Source organism: Bos taurus, chromosome 29 (genome assembly GCF_002263795.3).
Source record: "Bos taurus isolate L1 Dominette 01449 registration number 42190680 breed Hereford chromosome 29, ARS-UCD2.0, whole genome shotgun sequence".
NCBI classification, from domain to species: domain Eukaryota; kingdom Metazoa; phylum Chordata; class Mammalia; order Artiodactyla; family Bovidae; genus Bos; species Bos taurus.
This window is the reverse complement of record NC_037356.1, coordinates 26,620,593-26,642,277: the sequence shown is the minus strand read 5'-3', so window position 1 is coordinate 26,642,277 and position 21,685 is coordinate 26,620,593. Positions and strand designations below refer to the sequence as shown.

The 21,685-nt window shown below is 38.0% G+C and overlaps 1 protein-coding gene across 1 annotated transcript; it reads left to right on the top strand.

The window, feature by feature from the left end:
- The first annotated feature begins 6,624 nt into the window (after nt 1–6,624).
- OR10G6 (olfactory receptor family 10 subfamily G member 6) lies at nt 6,625–7,560 on the top strand. Its single transcript, NM_001390040.1, has one exon. It carries the CDS (start codon nt 6,625–6,627, stop codon nt 7,558–7,560), a length of 936 nt encoding a protein of 311 aa, NP_001376969.1.
- Nucleotides 7,561–21,685: the final 14,125 nt, after the last annotated feature.

Sequence of the window (21,685 nt, the reverse complement as noted above, 5' to 3'; positions counted from 1 at the left end):
CATCTGGTCCCATCACTTCATGGCAAACAGATGGGGAAATAATGGAAACAGGGAAAGACTTTATTTTGGGGGGCTCCAAAATCACTGCAGATGGTGACTGCAGCCATGAAATTAAAAGACGCTTGCTCCTTGGAAGAAGAGCTATGACCAACCTAGACAGCATATTAAAAAGCAGAGACATGTTGATATATGGCAAAAACCAATACAATATTGTAAAGCTAAAAAATAAAATAAAATAGAATTAAAAAATAATAATAAATAAACTTTCAAAAAAAAAAAAAAAGGCAGAGACATTACTTTTCAACAAAGGTCCATTTAGTCAAAGCTATGGTTTCCCAGTAGTCATGTATGGATGTGAGAGTTGGACTATAAAGAAAGCTGAGTGTCAAAGAATTGATGCTTTTGAACTGTGGTGTTGGAAAAGACTCTTGAGAGTCCCTTGCACTGCAAGGAGATCCAACCAGTCCATCCTAAGGGAAATCGGTCCTAAATATTCACTGAAAGGACTGATGCTGAAGCTGAAACTCCAATACTTTGGCCACCTGATGCAAAGAACTAGAACAGACCCTGATGCTGGGAAAGATTGAAGGTGGGAGAAGAAGGGGATGAAAAGGGATGAGATGATTGGATGGCATCACTGACTCAATGGACGTGAGTTTGAGTAAGCTCCAGGAGCTGGTGATGGACAGGCAAGCCTGGCGTGCTGCAGTCCATGGGGTCACAAAAAGTAGGACATGACTGAGAGACTGAACTGAACTGAACTGAGGACACTACACTACTACAGGCAACACTATTTCAGGCAGCACTGTCTAGATCATCTAGTATGCAAAGAAGAGACTAAGCGAGATGGAATTTGAAAAACTTGGCAGTCCCTTAAAAATCAAACATATTTAGAGCTTGGACAGCCCTTTAGAAAAGTGACCTAGAGCACACCCCCATTTTACCCTTGAAAAAAAGCAACTTCTGTAGAGAACATGGACTTTTCCAAATACAAAAGGACATACTGCTTACTTAGTGGGTAAAAATCCCACATAAGGCTATGTAAATGCATTATATGGAATCCTCTAATTATCATAACAGAGGAATTTGTAGTTCTGAAATAACACTGGGCAATGAATAGATCAATAAATAATTGTTAAATATCTTTTTTAGTATGCTTTATTTACTTTAAATCATTGTTGGTATGCATTTTTTAAATAAGTCATTTTATTATTAATTTCTCCTTTCAAGTTTTATTGAGATATGATTGCATATAGGACTGGCTAAGTTTAAAGTGTACAGCACTGGCAGATGGAGTTGGATCCTAAGGTGGCTGACTGGGTTTCTAGGGGGCGGGAACTGTGTAAGCCAGGGGGTTGGCAAGGCTGGGTCCCTTGTATTCTGTTGAACAGAACCAAGTCCTAGGGCAGCTTGGGGGCTCAGAGGGGTCTACTGAGGACTTGCAGGTGGTGGACCTGCATCCCCGTGAAACTGGATGGTTGGCCAGAAGTGGTATCAACTGGCTGATGAGATGGGTCAAGTCCCAGCCACTAATAAAATAGAGGAAGGACTACAAAAGGACACTCGCCAGCATCGGTGTCCTCAGGGTAGAGTGAGCTCCCCCAAATGGCTGCCACCAGCAAGTCCTCGGTAGCTGGGTGAGTCCCACTTGCCTCCCACCTCTCCGGGAGGCTCTCCAAGATCAGCATTTGGACCTGACCCAGGTTCCGTTCAAGTTTTTGCTTCTGCCCTGAGTCTTGGAGCATGTGAGATTTTGTGTGTGCCCTTTAAGAGTGGACTCTCCATTTCCTACATCGCTCTAGCTCTCCGGAAAGCAAGTCCCATTGGCCTTCAAAGCCAGATGTTCTGGCAGCTCATCTTCCTGGTGCCAAGACCCCTGGTCTGCAGAGCTTGATGTGGAGCTTGAAGTTGTAGCTTCTTGGGGAGAACTTTTGCCATTTTGATTATGCTCCTTTTTATGTGTTGCTTATCTGGGGGTATGGGTCTACACCCCTCCTACACATTTCATTATTGGTTCCTTTTTTACATCTTTAGTTGTAGAAAATCTCTTCTTCTAGTTGTCAGGTCACTCTGATCAATAATAGCTCTGTAGATAGAGGTAATTTTGGTATGCCAATGGGAGGAGATAAGCTCTGGGTCTTCCTATTCCACCATCTTGGCCACTCACCTTTTTTTACACTTTTTTGTTTTTTTTAATTTTTTATTGGAGTATAGTTGATTTACAATATTGTATTCATTTCAAGTATACAGCAAAGTGAATCAGTTTACATATATCCACATGCTCTTAGGAGGATTCTATGCTACAGGAACAGTACAAGCAAGTAAGTAAACTTCCTGAGTAGCCATAGTTCACGTTTCACTGCTAACAAAGACACTGAAGCTTATTTCTGGGCAAGTTAATAGCCTCTGGAGGGTGAAGCAGAAGTGACATCAGCCCCCTTCCTCCACCCCATGGGGACTATAGGAAGGAACAGCCTACTTGCCAGAAAGGGAGACCCCAGAGGAGTCTCCTAGGGAGATTGCTGCCAATGTCTTCAAAAAAGCTATAAAGAAGATGGTGAGCCAAGAAAGGTGCACCAAAAGAGCTCAGTGACAAAGCCAAGAAAGGGCATGTCATAGGAGGGGACCAGGGAACCTGCTGAGCTCAGAAAGGAGCCTCTACAAAGAACAGCAAAGAGCGTGAAAAAGCTGCGGCAAGCAATACACAGTATCCTCGGGGCAGAGTCACATCCAGGTAGTGGCCATCAGCAGAGAAGACTCGGAGAGGGAGATGAGGGCTAGTAACAGAACTCGCTGGGAGACTTGCATTTATTAGAAGTATGTTAGAGACTTTGGAAACAGTGCAGACACCTGAGATCTCTTCCCAGCATTAGGCTTTACAAGGGATGGAGGGGCCTCATACTCTGCTCATTGAAGGTCAACTTACCTCTCAGTTTTGGACCCTGGTAAGCTTCAAGATCTATTTCAAGCCTAGTCCAGTTCATACAGAGTACAAATGGCCAGATAAAGTTAGTATATGGGTACTCATGTCCTTTTCCCCAAGACTGCTTGTAGAAACTGCTTCCTTTCCCATTACACGGATGAATATATCATATGCTGATAATATAATGTGGTACTGACTAAAGTGTATACACCACAGGACTGGAGCAGTTTTAGCTATAAATAGGAAAACCATCAATAGGGTATTCTCTCTTTCCAGGGGGAAAACGATGATTATTGTGCAGTGAAAGTGAAAGCCACTCGGTCGTGTCCGACTCTTTGCGACCCTATGAACTCTATAGTCCATGGAATTCTCCAGGCCAGAATACTGGAGTGGGTAACCTTTCCCTTCTCCAGGGGATCTTCCCAACCCAGGGATCAAACCCAGGTCTCCCACATTGCAGGAGGATTCTTTACCAGCTAAGCCATAAGGGAAGCCTAAGCACACACGCATGCGTGTACATTATGGGGAATCTGGGGTTGGGAGGAGGATCTGAGCTATGGTAAGCAAGAGCTGGTAGAGATGGTGTGTGTTTGATTCATGCAGAGACTAGTAGGATGTTTCACTATTCTTTCATGTGGCATACACTATTGTGCAGAGAGAACAATAAATTATAATAATGAATGAGGAGTGAGATGCCAAGGCAACCGGGAGACAAGAGAAAAATTTATAGTACAGAAGAGAACTAAAGCTAGGAGGAAAATTGATTTTCTGTATGTAGGAACAAAACAAAACTTACAGTGTGAACCCTTACTGATATAGAAAAGATAGCTATTTCTTTTTAGGTAAGAATCAGCACAAACGCCTCCTTTCTCTCTCTCTCTCTCTCTCTCTCTGTCCCTCTCTCTCTGTCTCTCTCTCTCTCCCTCCCCTTCTCTCTCTCTCTTACAAATGAGAAGCCAACACTAGGCATATTAAGAAATTTGCTCAAAACAATATAGTAAGTAGTGACAGTCTCAGTATTGGAATTCTTATGATTTGGGGTCCTAGATTATAAGACATAAGTGATTGTTATCCTAGATTAAGGGTCTAGATAATAGGGAATCCAGACAAGACAGAGGGGAATCCTTCTATTCAATAAAACATAAAAATCTTTCTGTGCAAGATATGCTATAAATTTGGGATCAAAAGAAAAATGAGACAAAGTCCCCGTAGGAATTCACAGCCTGATGGGGTAGATCAGGCACACAGAGGGCAAATTGCAACTTGCCTAGTAAACCTATGATAGAAATGTGAATGAAGTACTGTGGTGGCTACAAAGAATGAAAGGCCTTTTGGGGAAAAAGGAGGCAAGCCTTTACTTAGTACATCACACATGAATGAGATCTTGAAAGATTAGTAGAAATTTTTCAAGCATCAGTGGAACAGGGCCAGTACATATTAAAGGGACTAATGTATAGGGAAGGGGGGGGGTGTGGAATGTTTGACTACAGCACAGATTTGTGGGATGGAGCACAAAGAGAGGAGGCTAAGGAAGTATGTGGATATCAGGTTACGAGTGTCTCTGTTCCCATAGGGCATGCCAGTGTGTTTGAATTTTCGCCTGAGCACCATGATGCCAGTAAAGGTTGGTAATCAAGGAAATGCCCAGGAAACCTCTAAGAATTTCCTCTGAAGTTGCTTCAAAATAGATTCTGTAGCTACATGTGGAGAGATTATTTAGTTTCTATGTGGTTTGAAAGAAAGTGAAAGTCATTTAGTCGTGTTCTACTCTTTGTGACCCCATGGGCTGTAGACTACCAGGCTCCTTTGTCCATGGAACTCTCCAGGCAAGAATACTGGAGTGGGTTGCCATTTCCTTCCTTCCCCAGAGGATCTTCCCAACCCAGGGATCAAACCCGGGTCTCCTGAATTGTGGGCAGATTCTTTGCTGTCTGAGTCTATGTGGTTTAGACTCTTACTTAAGGTACACACCTGTCTTGGTTTGCCCTGGACTCTCTTAGGTTTAACAAGGAAAATCTCATGACCCGAGAAATTGCTCAGTCCCCAAAACACCTATCTTCACTGATGAGTCGTCTCTGTGGCACTGATGAAGACTGAAAGGAATAAAGGTTATGGATACACAGTGATTCGTGGTGTAGAAGAAGATGAAGAGGTCAGCCACAGCTGCCATCTTGGTCCTTTTGCCTGCTAGCTGTCCAGCTGGAAGCCAAATTTCATTCCACACTTTTCAAAGCCTTCTGAGTGATTCTGGGTGACCCCTGAATTCTCAAAAAGGTAGCACACTATTTTGGATACTTGCTTCCAGTTGGTAAAAAGACTATTAGAGCTAATATCGGTGGGGAGAAGGGACACTTAAGAAGGATATACCTCCCATAACCCCTCGGTGTCTGAAAGAGCTCTAGCACCCTCTTAGCCACCTTCCTGATTTCTTCCTTTCACTGTGGTTGATGCCTGTCACCAGTAGTCCTGGGAGAAAAGCCTCTTTGTGATGATGCTGCAAATTCTGAGAACTCAAATCTACTATTTGACAACTCACTGGAAGTTACAGGTTCACTTCAGACCTGAGGCACAGATACAATGCCTGAATTTTTCTAATACAGAACCCTGACACATAATAGCTAAAGTCATTGAGGGTTAGTGTGAATTATGTAAATTTATTTAATCCTTACAAACGCCCCATAAAGTAGACACTACAGTTGTTCCCATTTCTAGAAATAGGCAAAGACAGGTGAAATGGCTTTTCCAAGATCGTTGTTCAGTCGTTCAGTCATGTCTGACTCTGTGTGACCCCATGCACTGTAGCTCACCAGGTTCCTCTGTCCATAGGATTTCCAAGATTTCCAATGAGTCAAAGTGGAAGAGCTAGGATGTTTAAACAACGTCTGACTTCAGCATTCATGGTCTTAAGATACAGTATACAGTATATTACTGAATGGGCATATGAACAGACAGATGCATGCTGGATGGGTGGATGGATAGATGGATGGAAAGATGGATGGCACGCAGGCAGAAGCAGAGAGAATAGATTACAACAGGTATCCTGTTGTAATTTTGGATTTTGTGTTGCTTCACTAACCTGAATGATTTTAAAGGGTTTGTGTATGTTTGAAATAGAATTTATAAAAATAGATATTCCTCCCATAATTTCAAAGATTCTGAATATTTTATGTTTGATGTATAAACCAGAGAGTGCATTTTAAAAAATACACACATTTTTTATTTGGCAAACTTACATTAAGAAATATAATTCCAATTCTCAGTAAGTAAATAAGCTGTAACCTAACTCTCTAGTATGCAGATCAGAGATCAAACTGAAGGAAAACAATAGAACAGTCATTTCTTCTTAGGCTGGTTTAGGCATTATATAATTGTTCTTCTTTCTGACATGACTATCTCTGTGTATGGTCTTTCCTTCACTCTCCGGAACTATATACACATAATCTGTTACACGGGTTTTAACCCTGGAGAGAAAAGCTGCTCTTTTCTGCTTGAATCTGCTCTGAGATTCAAGCAGAATCTCAGAATCAGGGGTTGAAGAGAAAGAACGATTATGAACAAGAGCTAGAGAAGACCTCTCTTTTGAAGATCCTTTTCGGTCCATATTTGGCAGTGACATAGAATATATATCCCGTGCCTACAGAATTTACAGCATCGCTTTTTCCCTTCTGCTGCTTCTTTTGGCAGATGTGAACAGCAAGAAGATGCAACGTGGAAATCACACTTCCGTGTCTCACTTCATCTTAGTGGGGCTGCACCACCCACCACAGCTGGGGACACCGCTCTTCCTAACCTTCCTTGTCATCTACACCCTCACCATCTCTGGGAATGGGCTTATCATCCTCACGGTCTTGGTGGACACCCAGCTCCACCGCCCCATGTACTGGTTCCTATGTCACCTCTCCCTCTTGGACATGACCATTTCCTCTGCCATTGTCCCCAAGATGTTAGCTGGCTTTCTCTTGGACAGTAGGATTATCTCCTTTGGAGGCTGTGTCATCCAGCTTTTTTCATTCCATTTCCTGGGCTGCACTGAATGCTTCCTGTACACACTCATGGCTTATGATCGCTTCCTAGCCATTTGTAAGCCTTTACATTACGCCACCATCATGACCCGCAGTGTCTGTAACTATTTAGCCTTTGGCACCTGGCTGGGAGGCATCCTCCACTCACTTTTCCAAACAAGCTTCATATTCCGGCTGCCTTTCTGTGGTCCAAACCAGGTAGACTACTTCTTCTGTGACATTCCTGCCATGCTGCGTCTAGCCTGTGCTGACACCACCATCAACGAGCTGACCACCCTTGTGGACATTGGATTCCTGGCCCTCACCTGTTTTGTGCTTATCCTCACTTCCTATGGCTACATAGTGGCTGCTATCCTGCGAATCCGGTCCGCCGACGGGCGCCGCAACGCCTTCGCCACCTGTGCCGCCCACCTCACAGTCGTCATTGTCTACTATGTGCCCTGCACCTTCATTTACCTGCGCCCTGGCTCTCAGGAACCCCTGGATGGAGTGGTAGCTGTCTTCTACACAGCCATCACTCCCTTGCTTAATCCTATCATCTACACACTCCGCAACAAAGAAATGAAGGTAGCCTTACGGAGGCTGGGAGGTCGCAAGGTCGTGAAGCCTCACTGACTCCATGCATCACAGACATACAGGAAATGCTAAAATTTAGGGTATCAGATGAGACACCAGATAATTGGGGAGCTTTAAGATAGAAAGAGAATGAAGAATTCATACAAAGAGTTGATGACTTCTAGATATGGAGTGGGAACCTTGGAAAGTTCTACATTGTAACCTATTTTTGAACATGATTTTTCATGTTTCCTCCTTGAATAACAATGGAAATCAATTAAAACACTCAACAAGGATGATAACAGGCAGAAAACAATCTAAGATAAGTAAACTGTCCACATAAAAACTCTCACTGTGGCATCCATCTACATGTGTGTTACTGCTTCTAATCCCTGAGTTGATACCCACATAGCTTTTTACACGTTACAAGTAACCTGCATGCAAACCATATAATTTGACCTTGACAACAATTATATGAGGTAAGCATTATTATTCCCATGTAACTGTGGGAAAACTGAAGTTCAAGGAAGTAAGTGGCTTTCCCATATTCACTCTCTGCCTTTTACTTTGATAAACAATGGTCTGTGAACTCTAACTTGAGAGGGCACTTCCACTGCAAAGTAAGGGAGCCATGAAATGTGCACTGCATCACGACCTGAGCTTGCACAGAACTCTACTTTGGTAAAATTGACATGGGTATATCAAGGATAAATTTCCTTATGACTAGATCTCCCTGTTGACTTCTTGGATATTAATTACACAGACCATATGCGATGGTAGAAGAATGTATGCTACCATATCCTGGCATTTTCCACAACAATTGAGTATGAGTGAGGAGACACAAATGGGATGGCGCATATACGTATTTGCAAGGAGATGAGGTCTGCTCTATTAGTCCTTTTTTGTGATAATGTTGCCAGGGTCCAAGGAGGGCCCCTCAATCCCAGAGTGCTCAAGATGTTTTGTTTTGATGTCTGAATTTTTGCTTTTGAATATACATGCGTAAGTATAGCCCATGAAATATGATGATATTCTATTCCAAAATCAACTCTACTTGTTAAATAGCTGGCAAAAGGAAGGAGAACTGATTTATGTGTACCAGATATTTTCTGAGCCTAGATGTGTGTGTTCAGTGATTTTTCTTGCTGTCTGCTCTAACAGCAGAGATGTAAGTTTGAATATCAAAATATGCATGAATAGGTAATTCCATTCAAATCAAGAAAAACATATTCAGTGTAACTCCAAAATTATAACATTGTTGTCTATTCTAAATGCATCTATGATCTTACAAGAAGAAAATACATTTATACATGAGCATGTAGATAAACTATCAATATATGACTAGAAAGGGCTTCCCAGGTGACACCAATGGTAAAGGCTAGGCCTGCCAATGCAGTAGATGCAAGAGGCACGGGTTCAATCCCTGGATCTGGAAGATCCCTGGAAAAGGAAATGGCAACCCACTCCAGTATTTTTGCCTGAGAAATCCCATGGACAAAGGAGACTGGCGGACTACAGTCCATGGGGTTAGAGCAGGACACGACAGAGCACTCATGCCATTCCATGACTAGAAACTGAAATTTAAAATGAGTTTATAATTCAGCATACAATAAGTACTGCAGTAGTTCAGGAAAAGGAGTTAGAGAAAGATAACTGAATCTGGAATTTATAAAGCTGGCACCCTGGAAAGTATAGGATGATCCACAGTTTGCAGGTCTTGTAAAATCTACTCAGAAAAAAAAAAAAAAGAGTAAATAGATAGAATTTTTCATGTGATAGGAACAATATAAACCCTAAAGATAATCCTAAGAGAAACCCTTGCTGCTGCTGCTGCTGCTAAGTCGCTTCAGTCCGACTCTGTGCGACCCCATAGACGGTAGCCCACCACTCCCCGGTCCCTGGGATTCTCCAGGCAAGAACACTGGAGTGGGTTGCCATTTCCTTCTCCAATGCATGAAAGTGAAAGCGAAAGTGAAGTCATTCAGTCGTGTCCGACTCTTAGCGGCCCCATGGACTTCAGCCCACCATGCTCCTCCGCCCTTGGGACTTTCCAGGCATAGTACTGTAGTGGGGTGCCATTGCCTTCTCCAGAGAAACCCCTAGAGACGTTTAATTAGCTATCTTGGGTGGAGTTGCCCTGGGGATGGGAAAAAGCAGTTAGTTACAAATTCTGTTTGACAAACATAAAACACCTCAGTGCTACAGGCACCTCAGCATCCCACTGCACAAACAGCAGCAGAACTCAGTTAATAAGCCTCCTGGGTCAGAACAGAGACCTGAAAGTTGGATTAAAGTAAACGTGGCATCTGTTTTCTCATCAAGACCAATGACACATCATGCAAAAATGAAGGGTTACATAAAAAATTTAATTTCTTGTTTAACTGGTAATCGAGAAACATAAAATATATCTCATCACTTTAAATTAAGAAACCTACCTCATAAAAACAGCAAGCAACAAATTTTACTTTATCCTGTGCATGTGTGTGTGTGTGTGTTTTGCGACCCTGTGGACTGTAGCCCACCAGGCTCCTCTATGCATTGGATTCTCCAGACAAGAATACTGGAGTGGGTTGCCATCACCTCCTCCAGAGGATCTTTCCAAACCAGGGACTTTATCCTCTATTCACAGTTAAACAACTGCAGAGCCAATAAGTGAACTTAAGTCTGAGTCCAAAACTTGAAAGCCTCCTTTAGAAAGAACTATGTAGGTTAGTATATACTTTTTATGCAACTTCAACTCTTAAGAGGAAATTTCGTTTTCAAGTTCATTTTGAGGTTCTCTAGCCTTAAAAGTGAGAAAAAAATAAAGCAGAAGAGAAAAAGTGGTTAATTTGAATGTTCAACCAGTGTTGAAAACAGTAATTAAGAACAAGGTCCTGTTTCAGTTCAGCTCAGCTCAGTCACTCAGTCGTGTCTGACTCTTTGTGACCCCATGAATCGTAGCATGCCAGGCCTCCCTGTCCATCACCAACTCCCGGAGTTCACTCAGACTCACGTCCATCGAATCGGTGATGCCATCCAGCTATCTCATCTTCTGTCGTCCCCTTCTCCTCCTGCCCCCAATCCCTCCCAGCATCAGGGTCTTTTCCAATGAGTCAACTCTTCGTATGAGGTGGCCAAAGTATTTGAATAAAGTGTGCTTAATATTACTTTGGGGAAGTCACTTTTTTTTTTTTTTACCAAGTTGGTGTTTAAAAATGGATGAAAATACATTTGACTTTTTTTTTTAAGGCCTTTTATTTTTTATTTATTTTTTTTAACTTTAGAATATTGTATTGGTTTTGCCATATATCAACATGAATCCGCCACAAGTATACACGAGTTCCCCATCCTGAACCCTCCTCCCTCCTCCCTCCCCATACCATCCCTCTGACTTTTTTTTTTTAATTTTAAAAAATGTGACCACAGCTGAATTCTACCAAAAATTTAGAGAAGAGCTAACACCTCTCCTGCTCAAACTCTTCCAGAAGATTGCAGAGGAAGGTAAACTTCCAAACTCATTCTATGAGGCCACCATCACCCTAATACCAAAACCTGACAAAGATCCCACAAAAAAAGAAAACTACAGGCCAATATCACTGATGAACATAGATGCAAAAATCCTTAACAAAATTCTAGCAATCAGAATCCAACAACACATTAAAAAGATCATACACCATGATCAAGTGGGCTTTATCCCAGGGATGCAAGGATTCTTCAATATCCGCAAGTCAATCAATGTAATACACCACATTAACAAATTGAAAAATAAAAACCATATGATTATCTCAATAGATGCAGAGAAAGCCTTTGACAAAATTCAACATCCATTTATGATAAAAACTCTCCAGAAAGCAGGAATAGAAGGAACATACCTCAACATAATAAAAGCTATATATGACAAACCCACTGCAAACATTATCCTCAATGGTGAAAAATTGAAAGCATTTCCTCTAAAGTCAGGAACAAGACAAGGGTGCCCACTTTCACCATTACTATTCAACATAGTTTTGGAAGTTTTGGCCGCAGCAATCAGAGCAGAAAAAGAAATAAAAGGAATCCAAATTGGAAAAGAAGAAGTAAAACTCTCACTATTTGCAGATGACATGATCCTCTACATAGAAAACCCTAAAGAGTCCACCAGAAAATTACTAGAAATAATCAATGACTACAGTAAAGTTGCAGGATATAAAATCAACACACAGAAATCCCTTGCATTCCTATACACTAATAATGAGAAAACAGAGAGAGAAATTAAGGAAACAATTCCATTCACCATTGCAACAGAAAGAATAAAATACTTAGGAATATATCTACCTAAAGAAACTAAAGACCTATATATAGAAAACTATAAAACACTTTTGAAAGAAATCAAAGAGGACACTAATAGATGGAGAAATATACCATGTTCATGGATTGGAAGAATCAATATAGTGAAAATGAGTATACTACCCAAAGCAATTTATAGATTCAATGCAATCCCTATCAAGCTACCAACAGTATTCTTCACAGAGCTAGAAAAAATAATTTCACAATTTGTATGGAAATACAAAAAACCTCGAATAGCCAAAGCGATCTTGAGAAAGAAGAATGGAACTGGAGGAATCAACCTACCTGACTTCAGGCTCTACTACAAAGCCACAGTTATCAAGACAGTATGGTACTGGCACAAAGACAGAAATATTGATCAATGGAATAAAATAGAAAGCCCAGAGATAAATCCACGCACATACGGACACCTTATCTTCGACAAAGGAGGCAAGAATATACAATGGATTAAAGACAATCTCTTTAACAAGTGGTGCTGGGAAATCTGGTCAACCACTTGTAAAAGAATGAAACTGGACCACTTTCTAACACCATACACAAAAATAAACTCAAAATGGATTAAAGATCTAAACGTAAGACCAGAAACTATAAAACTCCTAGAGGAGAACATAGGCAAAACACTCTCCGACATACATCACAGCAGGATCCTCTATGACCCACCTCCCAGAATATTGGAAATAAAAGCAAAAATAAACAAATGGGACCTAATTAACCTTAAAAGCTTCTGCACATCAAAGGAAACTATTAGCAAGGTGAAAAGACAGCCTTCAGAATGGGAGAAAATAATAGCAAATGAAGCAACCGACAAACAACTAATCTCAAAAATATACAAGCAACTCCTACAGCTCAACTCCAGAAAAATAAACGACCCAATCAAAAAATGGGCCAAAGAACTAAATAGACATTCTCCAAAAAAGACATACAGATGGCTAACAAACACATGAAAAGATGCTCAACATCACTCATTATCAGAGAAATGCAAATCAAAACCACTATGAGGTACCATTTCACACCAGTCAGAATGGCTGCGATCCAAAAGTCTACAAATAATAAATGCTGGAGAGGGTGTGGAGAAAAGGGAACCCTCTTACACTGTTGGTGGGAATGCAAACTAGTACAGCCACTATGGAGAACAGTGTGGAGATTCCTTAAAAAACTGGAAATAGAACTGCCTTATGATCCAGCAACCCCACTGCTGGGCATACACACTGAGGAAACCAGAAGGGAAAGAGACACGTGTACCCCAATGTTCATCGCAGCACTGTTTATAATAGCCAAGACATGGAAGCAACCTAGATGTCCATCAGCAGATGAATGGATAAGAAAGCTGTGGTACATATACACAATGGAGTATTACTCAGCCATTAAAAAGAATACATTTGAATCAGTTCTAATGAGGTGGATGAAACTGGAGCCTATTATACAGAGTGAAGTAAGCCAGAAGGAAAAACATAAATACAGTATTCTAACGCATATATATGGAATTTAGAAAGATGGTAACAATAACCCTGTGTATGAGACAGCAAAAGAGACACTGATGTATAGAACAGTCTTATGGACTCTGTGGGAGAGGGAGAGGGTGGGAAGATTTGGGAGAATGACATTGTAACATGTAAAATATCATGTAAGAAACGAGTTGCCAGTCCAGGTTCGATGCACGATACTGGATGCTTGGGGCTGGTGCACTGGGACGACCCAGAGGGATGGTATGGGGAGGGAGGAGGGAGGAGGGTTCAGGATGGGGAACACATGTATACCTGTGGTGGATTCATTTTGATGTTTGGCAAAACTAATACAATTATGTAAAGTTTAAAAATAAAATAAAATTAAAACCAAAAAAAAAAAAAAAAATGTGACCAGTCTAGTTTCAGAACTTTGTATGGGCTATGGTAGGAGTGCGCCCTCTAGTGACGTCAGCCATGACTTGCAAGTGAATAAGCACCTAAGTCTTATATCTTACTTGAGGAATTTCCAATTTTTCTCTAAAAGTGAGAAAACAATTGACCTATCTGACTTTAACCTTTAAAAAAAAACCTGCCCTTCAAACGCTTATACCACCAAGTTCAGTTTATCTTTTTAAAATTAATTTATTTATTTTAATTAGAGGGTAATTACTTTATAGTATTGTGGTGGTTTTTGCCATACATTGACATGAATCAGCCATGGGTGTACATGTGTCCCACCATTCTGAACTCCCCTCCCACCTCCCGCCCCATCCCATCCCTCTGGGTCATCCCAGAGCACCAGCTTTGGATGCCCTACTTCATGCATCAAATTTGCATTGGTCATCTGTTTTAACATGGTAATATACTATTGGTAATGCTATTTTCTCATATCACCCCACCACTTTTAAAGAAGTTTTATTTACAGGAATTGGTGCAGTATTACTATTACTATAATTGTCAGTTAGCTCAAGTTAGTGGACAGCATTGTTTCAGTCTTCTATATTCTCCTGATTTATTTTTACATTTTTGATTAATAACTGACAAGGAAGTGTTAAATTTTTCAAATATAATTGTGGCCTAATGAAAATGGGAATTTATGCTTTTGACTGAAAAAAATCTTTACTTCACCTTCTTTATATAAGATATTTTAGCTGAATATGGAATTCTGGGTTGATAGTAGGTTTTTTTCTTTCATTGCTTTAGAGATGCTCCCTCTTCTGGCTGGCTTGACAGGTTTCTAAGGTTTCATGTCATTCCTATCTTTGTTCCTTCAGTATAATGAGTCTTCTTTGTCTCTGTCTTCCTTTTGGATTTTCTCTTTTTCAGTAAATTCAGTAGTTTGTGTGGGGAGTGTGCCTTCGTGCTGCTTTACTTATGCTTATGTTACTTGTTGCTCATTGTGTTTCTCTTATCTGTGGGTCTATTGTTTTCATAAAATTTGGAAAATTTCAGGTATTATTTATTTTATTTTATTTCTACTTACCTCTATCCTCTTCTTCGACTCCAATTACATACAAATTAGATTGCTTGATACTATCCTACAGTTGACTGAGGCCCTGTTCTAACATTTAAAATTCATGAATTTTTCTCTTCTACAATATCTAAGCTACTGTTCATCTTACTCTGTGTCTTTTTACTTCAGTTGTTATACATTTCACCTCTCAGATTTTCATTTGGTTCTTTTTACGACTAGGTATGCAACAGCTTTTATTCTTGATCTCATAAGCCCTCATACTAAGGCACTAACCTTTGAGGATTTTAACCCATACTCTATGTATTATGGGTTTCTGAATTACAGAAACTGTCTCCAGGCATTAAGTTCAGGCACTCTCAGGACTTACTTCATTTGTTTCCCCTATTCCAGGAATCATAGTCCTATACTGCCTTTTGTCCAATGTCTAAAAAGAATTAATGTATAGATTTTTGTCTATTTTTCTAGACTTTTACAGTTGGAAGGCATTTCCTGCAGCAGTTAATTTTGTATTAACAGAGCAGACAGATGGTCTTGATTTTTGAATTGTTGGTTTCATACTCAAAATGGTTGCTGAACTATCTTATTTGCCATAATGAAAGAAAACCTAAGTGTTTTCTTTGATTTTGTTTTTAAATCTCATATCTGGAATAAAAAAGAAAAATGGCAAGAAATATTTATAAATCTCTTTTTGCTCAGTCTTATTTTATTAAAAGGAACAATAATTATGAAATATGAAGCACAAGGAAAGAACTATCTCACTCAACTTGTGAATATTGGTTCACTCAGATACAGTGCTGTGATAAGCAATGATAAATTGAAATTAAGCAAAATATTTTGCTTATCAGATTAAACAAGTCAAAGCAATATTCCATTGAAACTAAACTTAACTACTGCCTGTCCTATAACCTAAATACCATATTTTATTCTTCAGACTTTTCTTTCATTCATCTAAAGTGATAACTATTAGCCAACTGGTTCTATAATGTATAAGACTAAGAACCTGTAATGTATCTTTAGCCCCTAATGATGTAATTCATACAGCCTATAGTAATTTTCCCTTTTTCACAATAAATAATGAATTTGTCTTATATTTATTTATTATTGCATTTGCATTATAAACACACAAAAATATATTTAAACTGACAATTTCCTTTTTATTATTCAATGAATGCATGGAGTATTTATATTTTCTGCAAAAAAACATAGTTCTAATTTTAGAAAGAAGCTTCTTGAAATTTTTCAAAGCAACTGCTGATTTTTAGAATCCAGATACTCTTGTTTGTTCCTAAATTAAAAACAAAGTTTATTTCTTTGGCACAATCTTTTCTCTTTTTCCTATTTGATCATGTTGACAAGGATACTTATAAAATGCTAAGTAGTAAAGGATACGGAGAAGGCAATGGCACCCCACTCCAGTACTCTTGCCTGGAAAATCCCATGGACAGAGGAGCCTGGTAGGCTGCAGTCCATGGGGTCGCTGAGGGTCAGACACAAGTGAGCAACGTCACTTTCACTTTTCACTTTCATGCATTGGAGAAGGAAATGGCAACACACTCCAGTGTTCTTGCCTGGAGAATCCCAGGGACGGCGGAGTCTGGTTGGGCTGCCGTCTCTGGGGTCACACAGAGTCGGACACAACTGAAGCTACTTAGCAGCAGCAGCAGCAGCAGTAAAGGATAAAAGAGATGTTCTTTATTTTACCTGACTTTGAGGGGAATACAAGTAAATTGTCACCATAAATGTGATTGTCCCTAAAATAATTATACCCATTATTTTGTTTTAAATTATTAATATACTAAGATATTCTTTTCATAATGACTATTGAGGTTTGTTTCCTAAATTTATTGGGTAATATTTTCTTCTCCTATAAATTTCTTAATGTGGTGAACTACAAAGGATTGTTTCCTGATACTAAAATATCCTTATGCTCTATGCAAATATTACTTTATTTGACATGTATTTGCTTCTATGTGATTATTTGCACTTATATTCATAAATGATATTAGTCTATAAGTTTATTTTGTTTGCTGTTTTTATTTGAAATTGATACCAAGGTTATGTTCATGTTATAAATAGATATATAATTTTTAAATCTAGTCTCTGTTATATTTTATAAAGTCAACTCTAAGATATCCTAAGCAAATCTAAGACACTACCAGATTTCAAATATGAAGATAAAACCATCAAGGACTTCAACCAAATGATTAAGTAATTTAAAAAGCAAAATAATTAACTAAGACATCAGACATTTAAAAAGCAAAATGCACAGCAAAGAATCTATGGCACAACATGTTTTTAAAAACTCAGTAAGAGAAAGTATAAACCAATGATTTCATATGCAGCACAACTGTCCCTTCAAAGATCAAGGCAATGAAAAAACACCATTCAACATATTAAGTACTTAAGGAATTCTGCATTCATCAACCCTTCCTAAGGAATCTAATAATGAAAGAACATCAACCAATCAAAAGATAATTGAGAAAACTTCAGCAAAAATACAGATGGTCAATATTTTAAATTATATAAATGTACACATAAGAATGAAGCAAAGGAGGAATGAAGGTGGAAGACTCAGGCACAAAGGTTATGTATTGTGATAAAGTTGAAATAATACAACTGAAATATGAGAGAAAAATGAAAGGAAAGAGAGAAATTAAAAAGCTTATTGTTGTACAGGCAATAGACGTACTTTAAAAGATACTGAAAATAACTAATAAGCCTGACAATAAAGAATAAAATAATAAAACAGAAAGCTAAACTAGATTTTTAAAATCAGTATAAGAAAGAAAACTGTAGAGAAACGAACTCATAAATGTCAATTCAAAAATCACTAAATAAAATATTTGCAAACAGAATCCAATACCACATAAAAGAAAATAATACACCATAACCAAGTGGGATGTATTGGAAGAGGATGATGTTTTAATGTTAGCTAATCAATTAATATCATACTCCATATTAATAAGTGTGGGGGAAAGGTCATATGACTATATTAACAGATATTTAACAAAGTCTTTGACAAAATTCAACACCCATTATGATCAAAATACTCAAGAAAATTGACATGAGAAATACTTAACATGATAATATATAATAATATTTTATATGTATAATAAGAAATTCAGGCAGTTTCTTATTTAATTGGACAATACTAGAGGCATTTCCAACTAAAACAAGATCAAAGTAATGATACACATGCTCTTTTCTCATATTTGATGCTATATTAGAAGTGTTGCGCTTCCTCTAGTGGTTCAGATGGTAAAGAATCTGCCTACAATTAGCTAATACAATTAAGCAAGAGAAATAAATTACAGAATATTAGGGGAATAAGAATGGGTAAAGAATAACTAGAACTATCTCCATATGCAAGATTGAGATTAACATGTACACACTACTATATAGGAAATAAAAAATTAATAAGGACCTTCTGTATAACACAGAAAACTTTTCTCAATACTCTGTAATGATCTTTATGGGAAAAGACTATTTAAAAGAATGGATATATGTATACGTATAACTAATTCACTTTACTGTACAGTAGAAATTAGCACAACATTTTAAATCAACTGTACTCCAATAAATTTTTAAATATAAATAAAAACTGCATAAACAATAAAAAATAAGTATCTCCATATGCAAATAATAGATAGGACATCTGGAAAATCCCAGAGAATCAATAATAAAACTAACTCAACTTAAAAGACCAGTAATAAAAAGGAATTTAATATGCAAAAATCAAAGTCTTCATAAACACAAGCCATACAAAATTAGGTCCATATCTCTTCCACCACAGAAAAGAATAAACTGCAAACAGATTTGGAATCTAAATGTAAAGTGTGAAAGCTTATAAATAATAGAAGAAAACATGGGTGAATTATTCTTCAACCATGACATAAGGTAATAATTTTGTATTATGACTCAAAATCCAAAAGCAATTAAAGAAAAAAATCTAATATGGAACTGACAAATTTAGGTAATGAGAAGTAGGTTTCTCACTCTTGGAGAAAGAAACAACAAATAAAGAGAGCAAAAGTGGTGTTGGATTGGAATTTGGAAGTATCATTATAAATAAATAGCTTTTAAAATTATGATGATAAAATGATACAGAATAAGTATAGATGCATATGTTTGGATAGGTTAGTACTCATACATATATTTTCTATTTGTTGAGGGTCCCTAGGAGTAAAGACATCTCAGTAGCAAGGAGTGCACTTAGAAATCAGATTTGGTTTCTAAATTTTAATGCAATTCTCCAATAGAAAGACTCTTTAGAGAAGTTGTGGCATCTAGGTTTGGAGAAGGGAAAACTCAAGAGCAGCCTGGAACATCCTGTTGTGTCGGGAAACAAGGACATGTATGAAAAAGGTGAAGCATATCAATAAGATACTGGTGACAAACTGAAGGAGCCCCAAATGGTCAAAATAGAACAACTTGAATAACAAAATATATATTACACTGCATTATGTTTAATCACAGAATAAAATACATATTCATGAATCTCTGCTGATATAAATAATTGAATAAATAAACAGGAAGAAGAAACTGTTCTTCCATACAGAAGAATTCCTATTATTAATAATAATGTACAGAATTGATGGCATTATTTTTTAATCACCATTTGACAAACAACAAGGTAATAATGTTCCCTGACAAAATGGATGATTCTAAAATTCTTGAGTGAAAATTTGAGGAGATACAAAATATAAGCATAGTCTCAAAGTATCTCTCCCACAAGACATTTACCATAACCAATAAGACATATTGACATCACATACACCTGAAATGATATATACCTGGAAAAGGATACAAGATCACTTCTATGGTATTATGCCAAAACTGCATAATCTCAATCTACTCAAGAAAAGACATCATACATATCCAAATTGAAATATGTTATATAAAATAATTAATTGGTACTCATCAAAAGGGTAAAAGTCATTAATTACAAGGAAAGAATGAGGGACTGTCACAGATTAAAGGAGACTAAGATCCTCTGCTGGGTTCTGGAAAAGAAAAGTGATATTGGAGAAGCACTGGTGAAATTTGAATGTGGTCTATATTTGAGTTTATGGTATGGTACTAATGCTAATTCCCTGATTCTTATAATTTTACAGTGTCAATTTTAGGAGAATTTAACTCAATATATGTCATCTTCTCTATTTTTTAATGTTCTATAAATTTAACATTTCAAAACAAAAACATTTTTAAAATTAGAAGGAATTTAAATACTTTATTATACTATCCTTCAGCAAACAGTATTTGTCCATTTATTTAAATCATGTTTTGCATCACTTGGCAAACTTTCTTCCTTTTGATTTACTTCTTCCTTTTTTAATAACTCATTTTTGTACACCATAAAATTCACCTATTTAAGTATACAATTCAAAAATTGTTAGTAATTTACAAACTTGTGCAATGTAACAACAATCCAATTTTAGAACATTTCCTTCACTTCAGAAAGATTCCTCATGACAGTCTGTATTCATTCCCTGGTCTCACTCCAGTCTCATGTATCCACTAACTTTTCTCTTTTTACAGATTTGTCTTAACAGAATGTTTCCTAAGAAGCATACAACATGTGACCTTTTGTGTCTGGCTTCTTGCACTTAGCATCATGTTCTTGAGTACTATCCATTTTATACTCTGCATTAGCATTTTGTTTCTCTGTATTGCTGAGTGGTATTTCAGTGTACAGATATACTTTAAAAAAAAATCTATTCACCAGTTGATGACCAACAAACATGATTGTTTCCAGGCATTGACTGTTATGATTAATTCCATTATAAACATTTATGTTTATATGCACGTTTTCACTTCTCTTGTGTATCCCTATAAATGGAAATTCTGGATCATATAGTAAAACTCTTGTTTAAGAAACTTCCACACTGTTTCCCCAAGTGGACTCTACCATTTTGCATTCTGAATGCCAATGTGTAGAGGTTTCAGTTTCTCCATAACCAATAACACTTGTTACTGTTTGTCTACTTTAAAAATCATATCCATTCCAGTGAGTGAGAAGAGGACAAATCTAAACCTAATTGGTTGAAATATCAGGCATACATATATACAGTTGATGTAAAGGACATTACAATACATCAATCTACCCAACACTGGAGTGAGCTCTCTTGTGAAATAGGGAATACTCCATTGCTGAATTTGTTCAAGCAGAATCTATGCAATTTTTCATCAGGAGCATTATAGGAAAACTGAATTAATGAATATGAATAAATTTAAGGTCATGTGCTATGTGTCCTACTCTATTCTAAGTAAATGAATAACTGTCACAAATAATAATATCCCCATTTAAAATTTGATGAATGGAGGAACCAAGAAATTTAGCACAATTATTGTTCTCTTTCAGCTAGTAAGTGATTGACCAGAGACTTAAACTTAAGTTTGTCATCATCATTGTTGTTTAGTCACTCGGTTGTGTCTGACTCTTTTGTGACCCCATGGACTATAGCCCGACAGGCTCCTCTGTCCATGGGATTCTCCAGGGAAGAATACTGGAGTGAGTAGCCATTTCCTTCTCCAGGGGATCTTCCCGACCCAGAGATTGAACCTGAATCTTCTGCATTAACAGATGGATTCTTTACCACTGAGTCACCTGGGAAGCCCTTAAATGCTGTTCAGTTACTAAGTTGTGTCTGACTTTTGCAATCCCATGGACTGTAGCCCACCAGGCTCCTGTGTCCATAGGATTTCCCAGGCAAGAATACTGGAGTGAGTTGCCATTTCCTTCTAAACGTAAGCTTACAAGCATCCAAATAAACTTGGCTCCTTGCTATTTCTACTTCTCTATACCAAAAACATTAATCAGAAACTAGATAAGGAGCTGTGTAACACAGGGAGTTCAGCCCAGTGCTCTGTGACAACGTAGAGGGGCAGAATGATGGGTAGGGGGAAGGAGGCTCAAGAAGGAAGGATTGTATATAATGCTCATGGCTGATTCACGTTG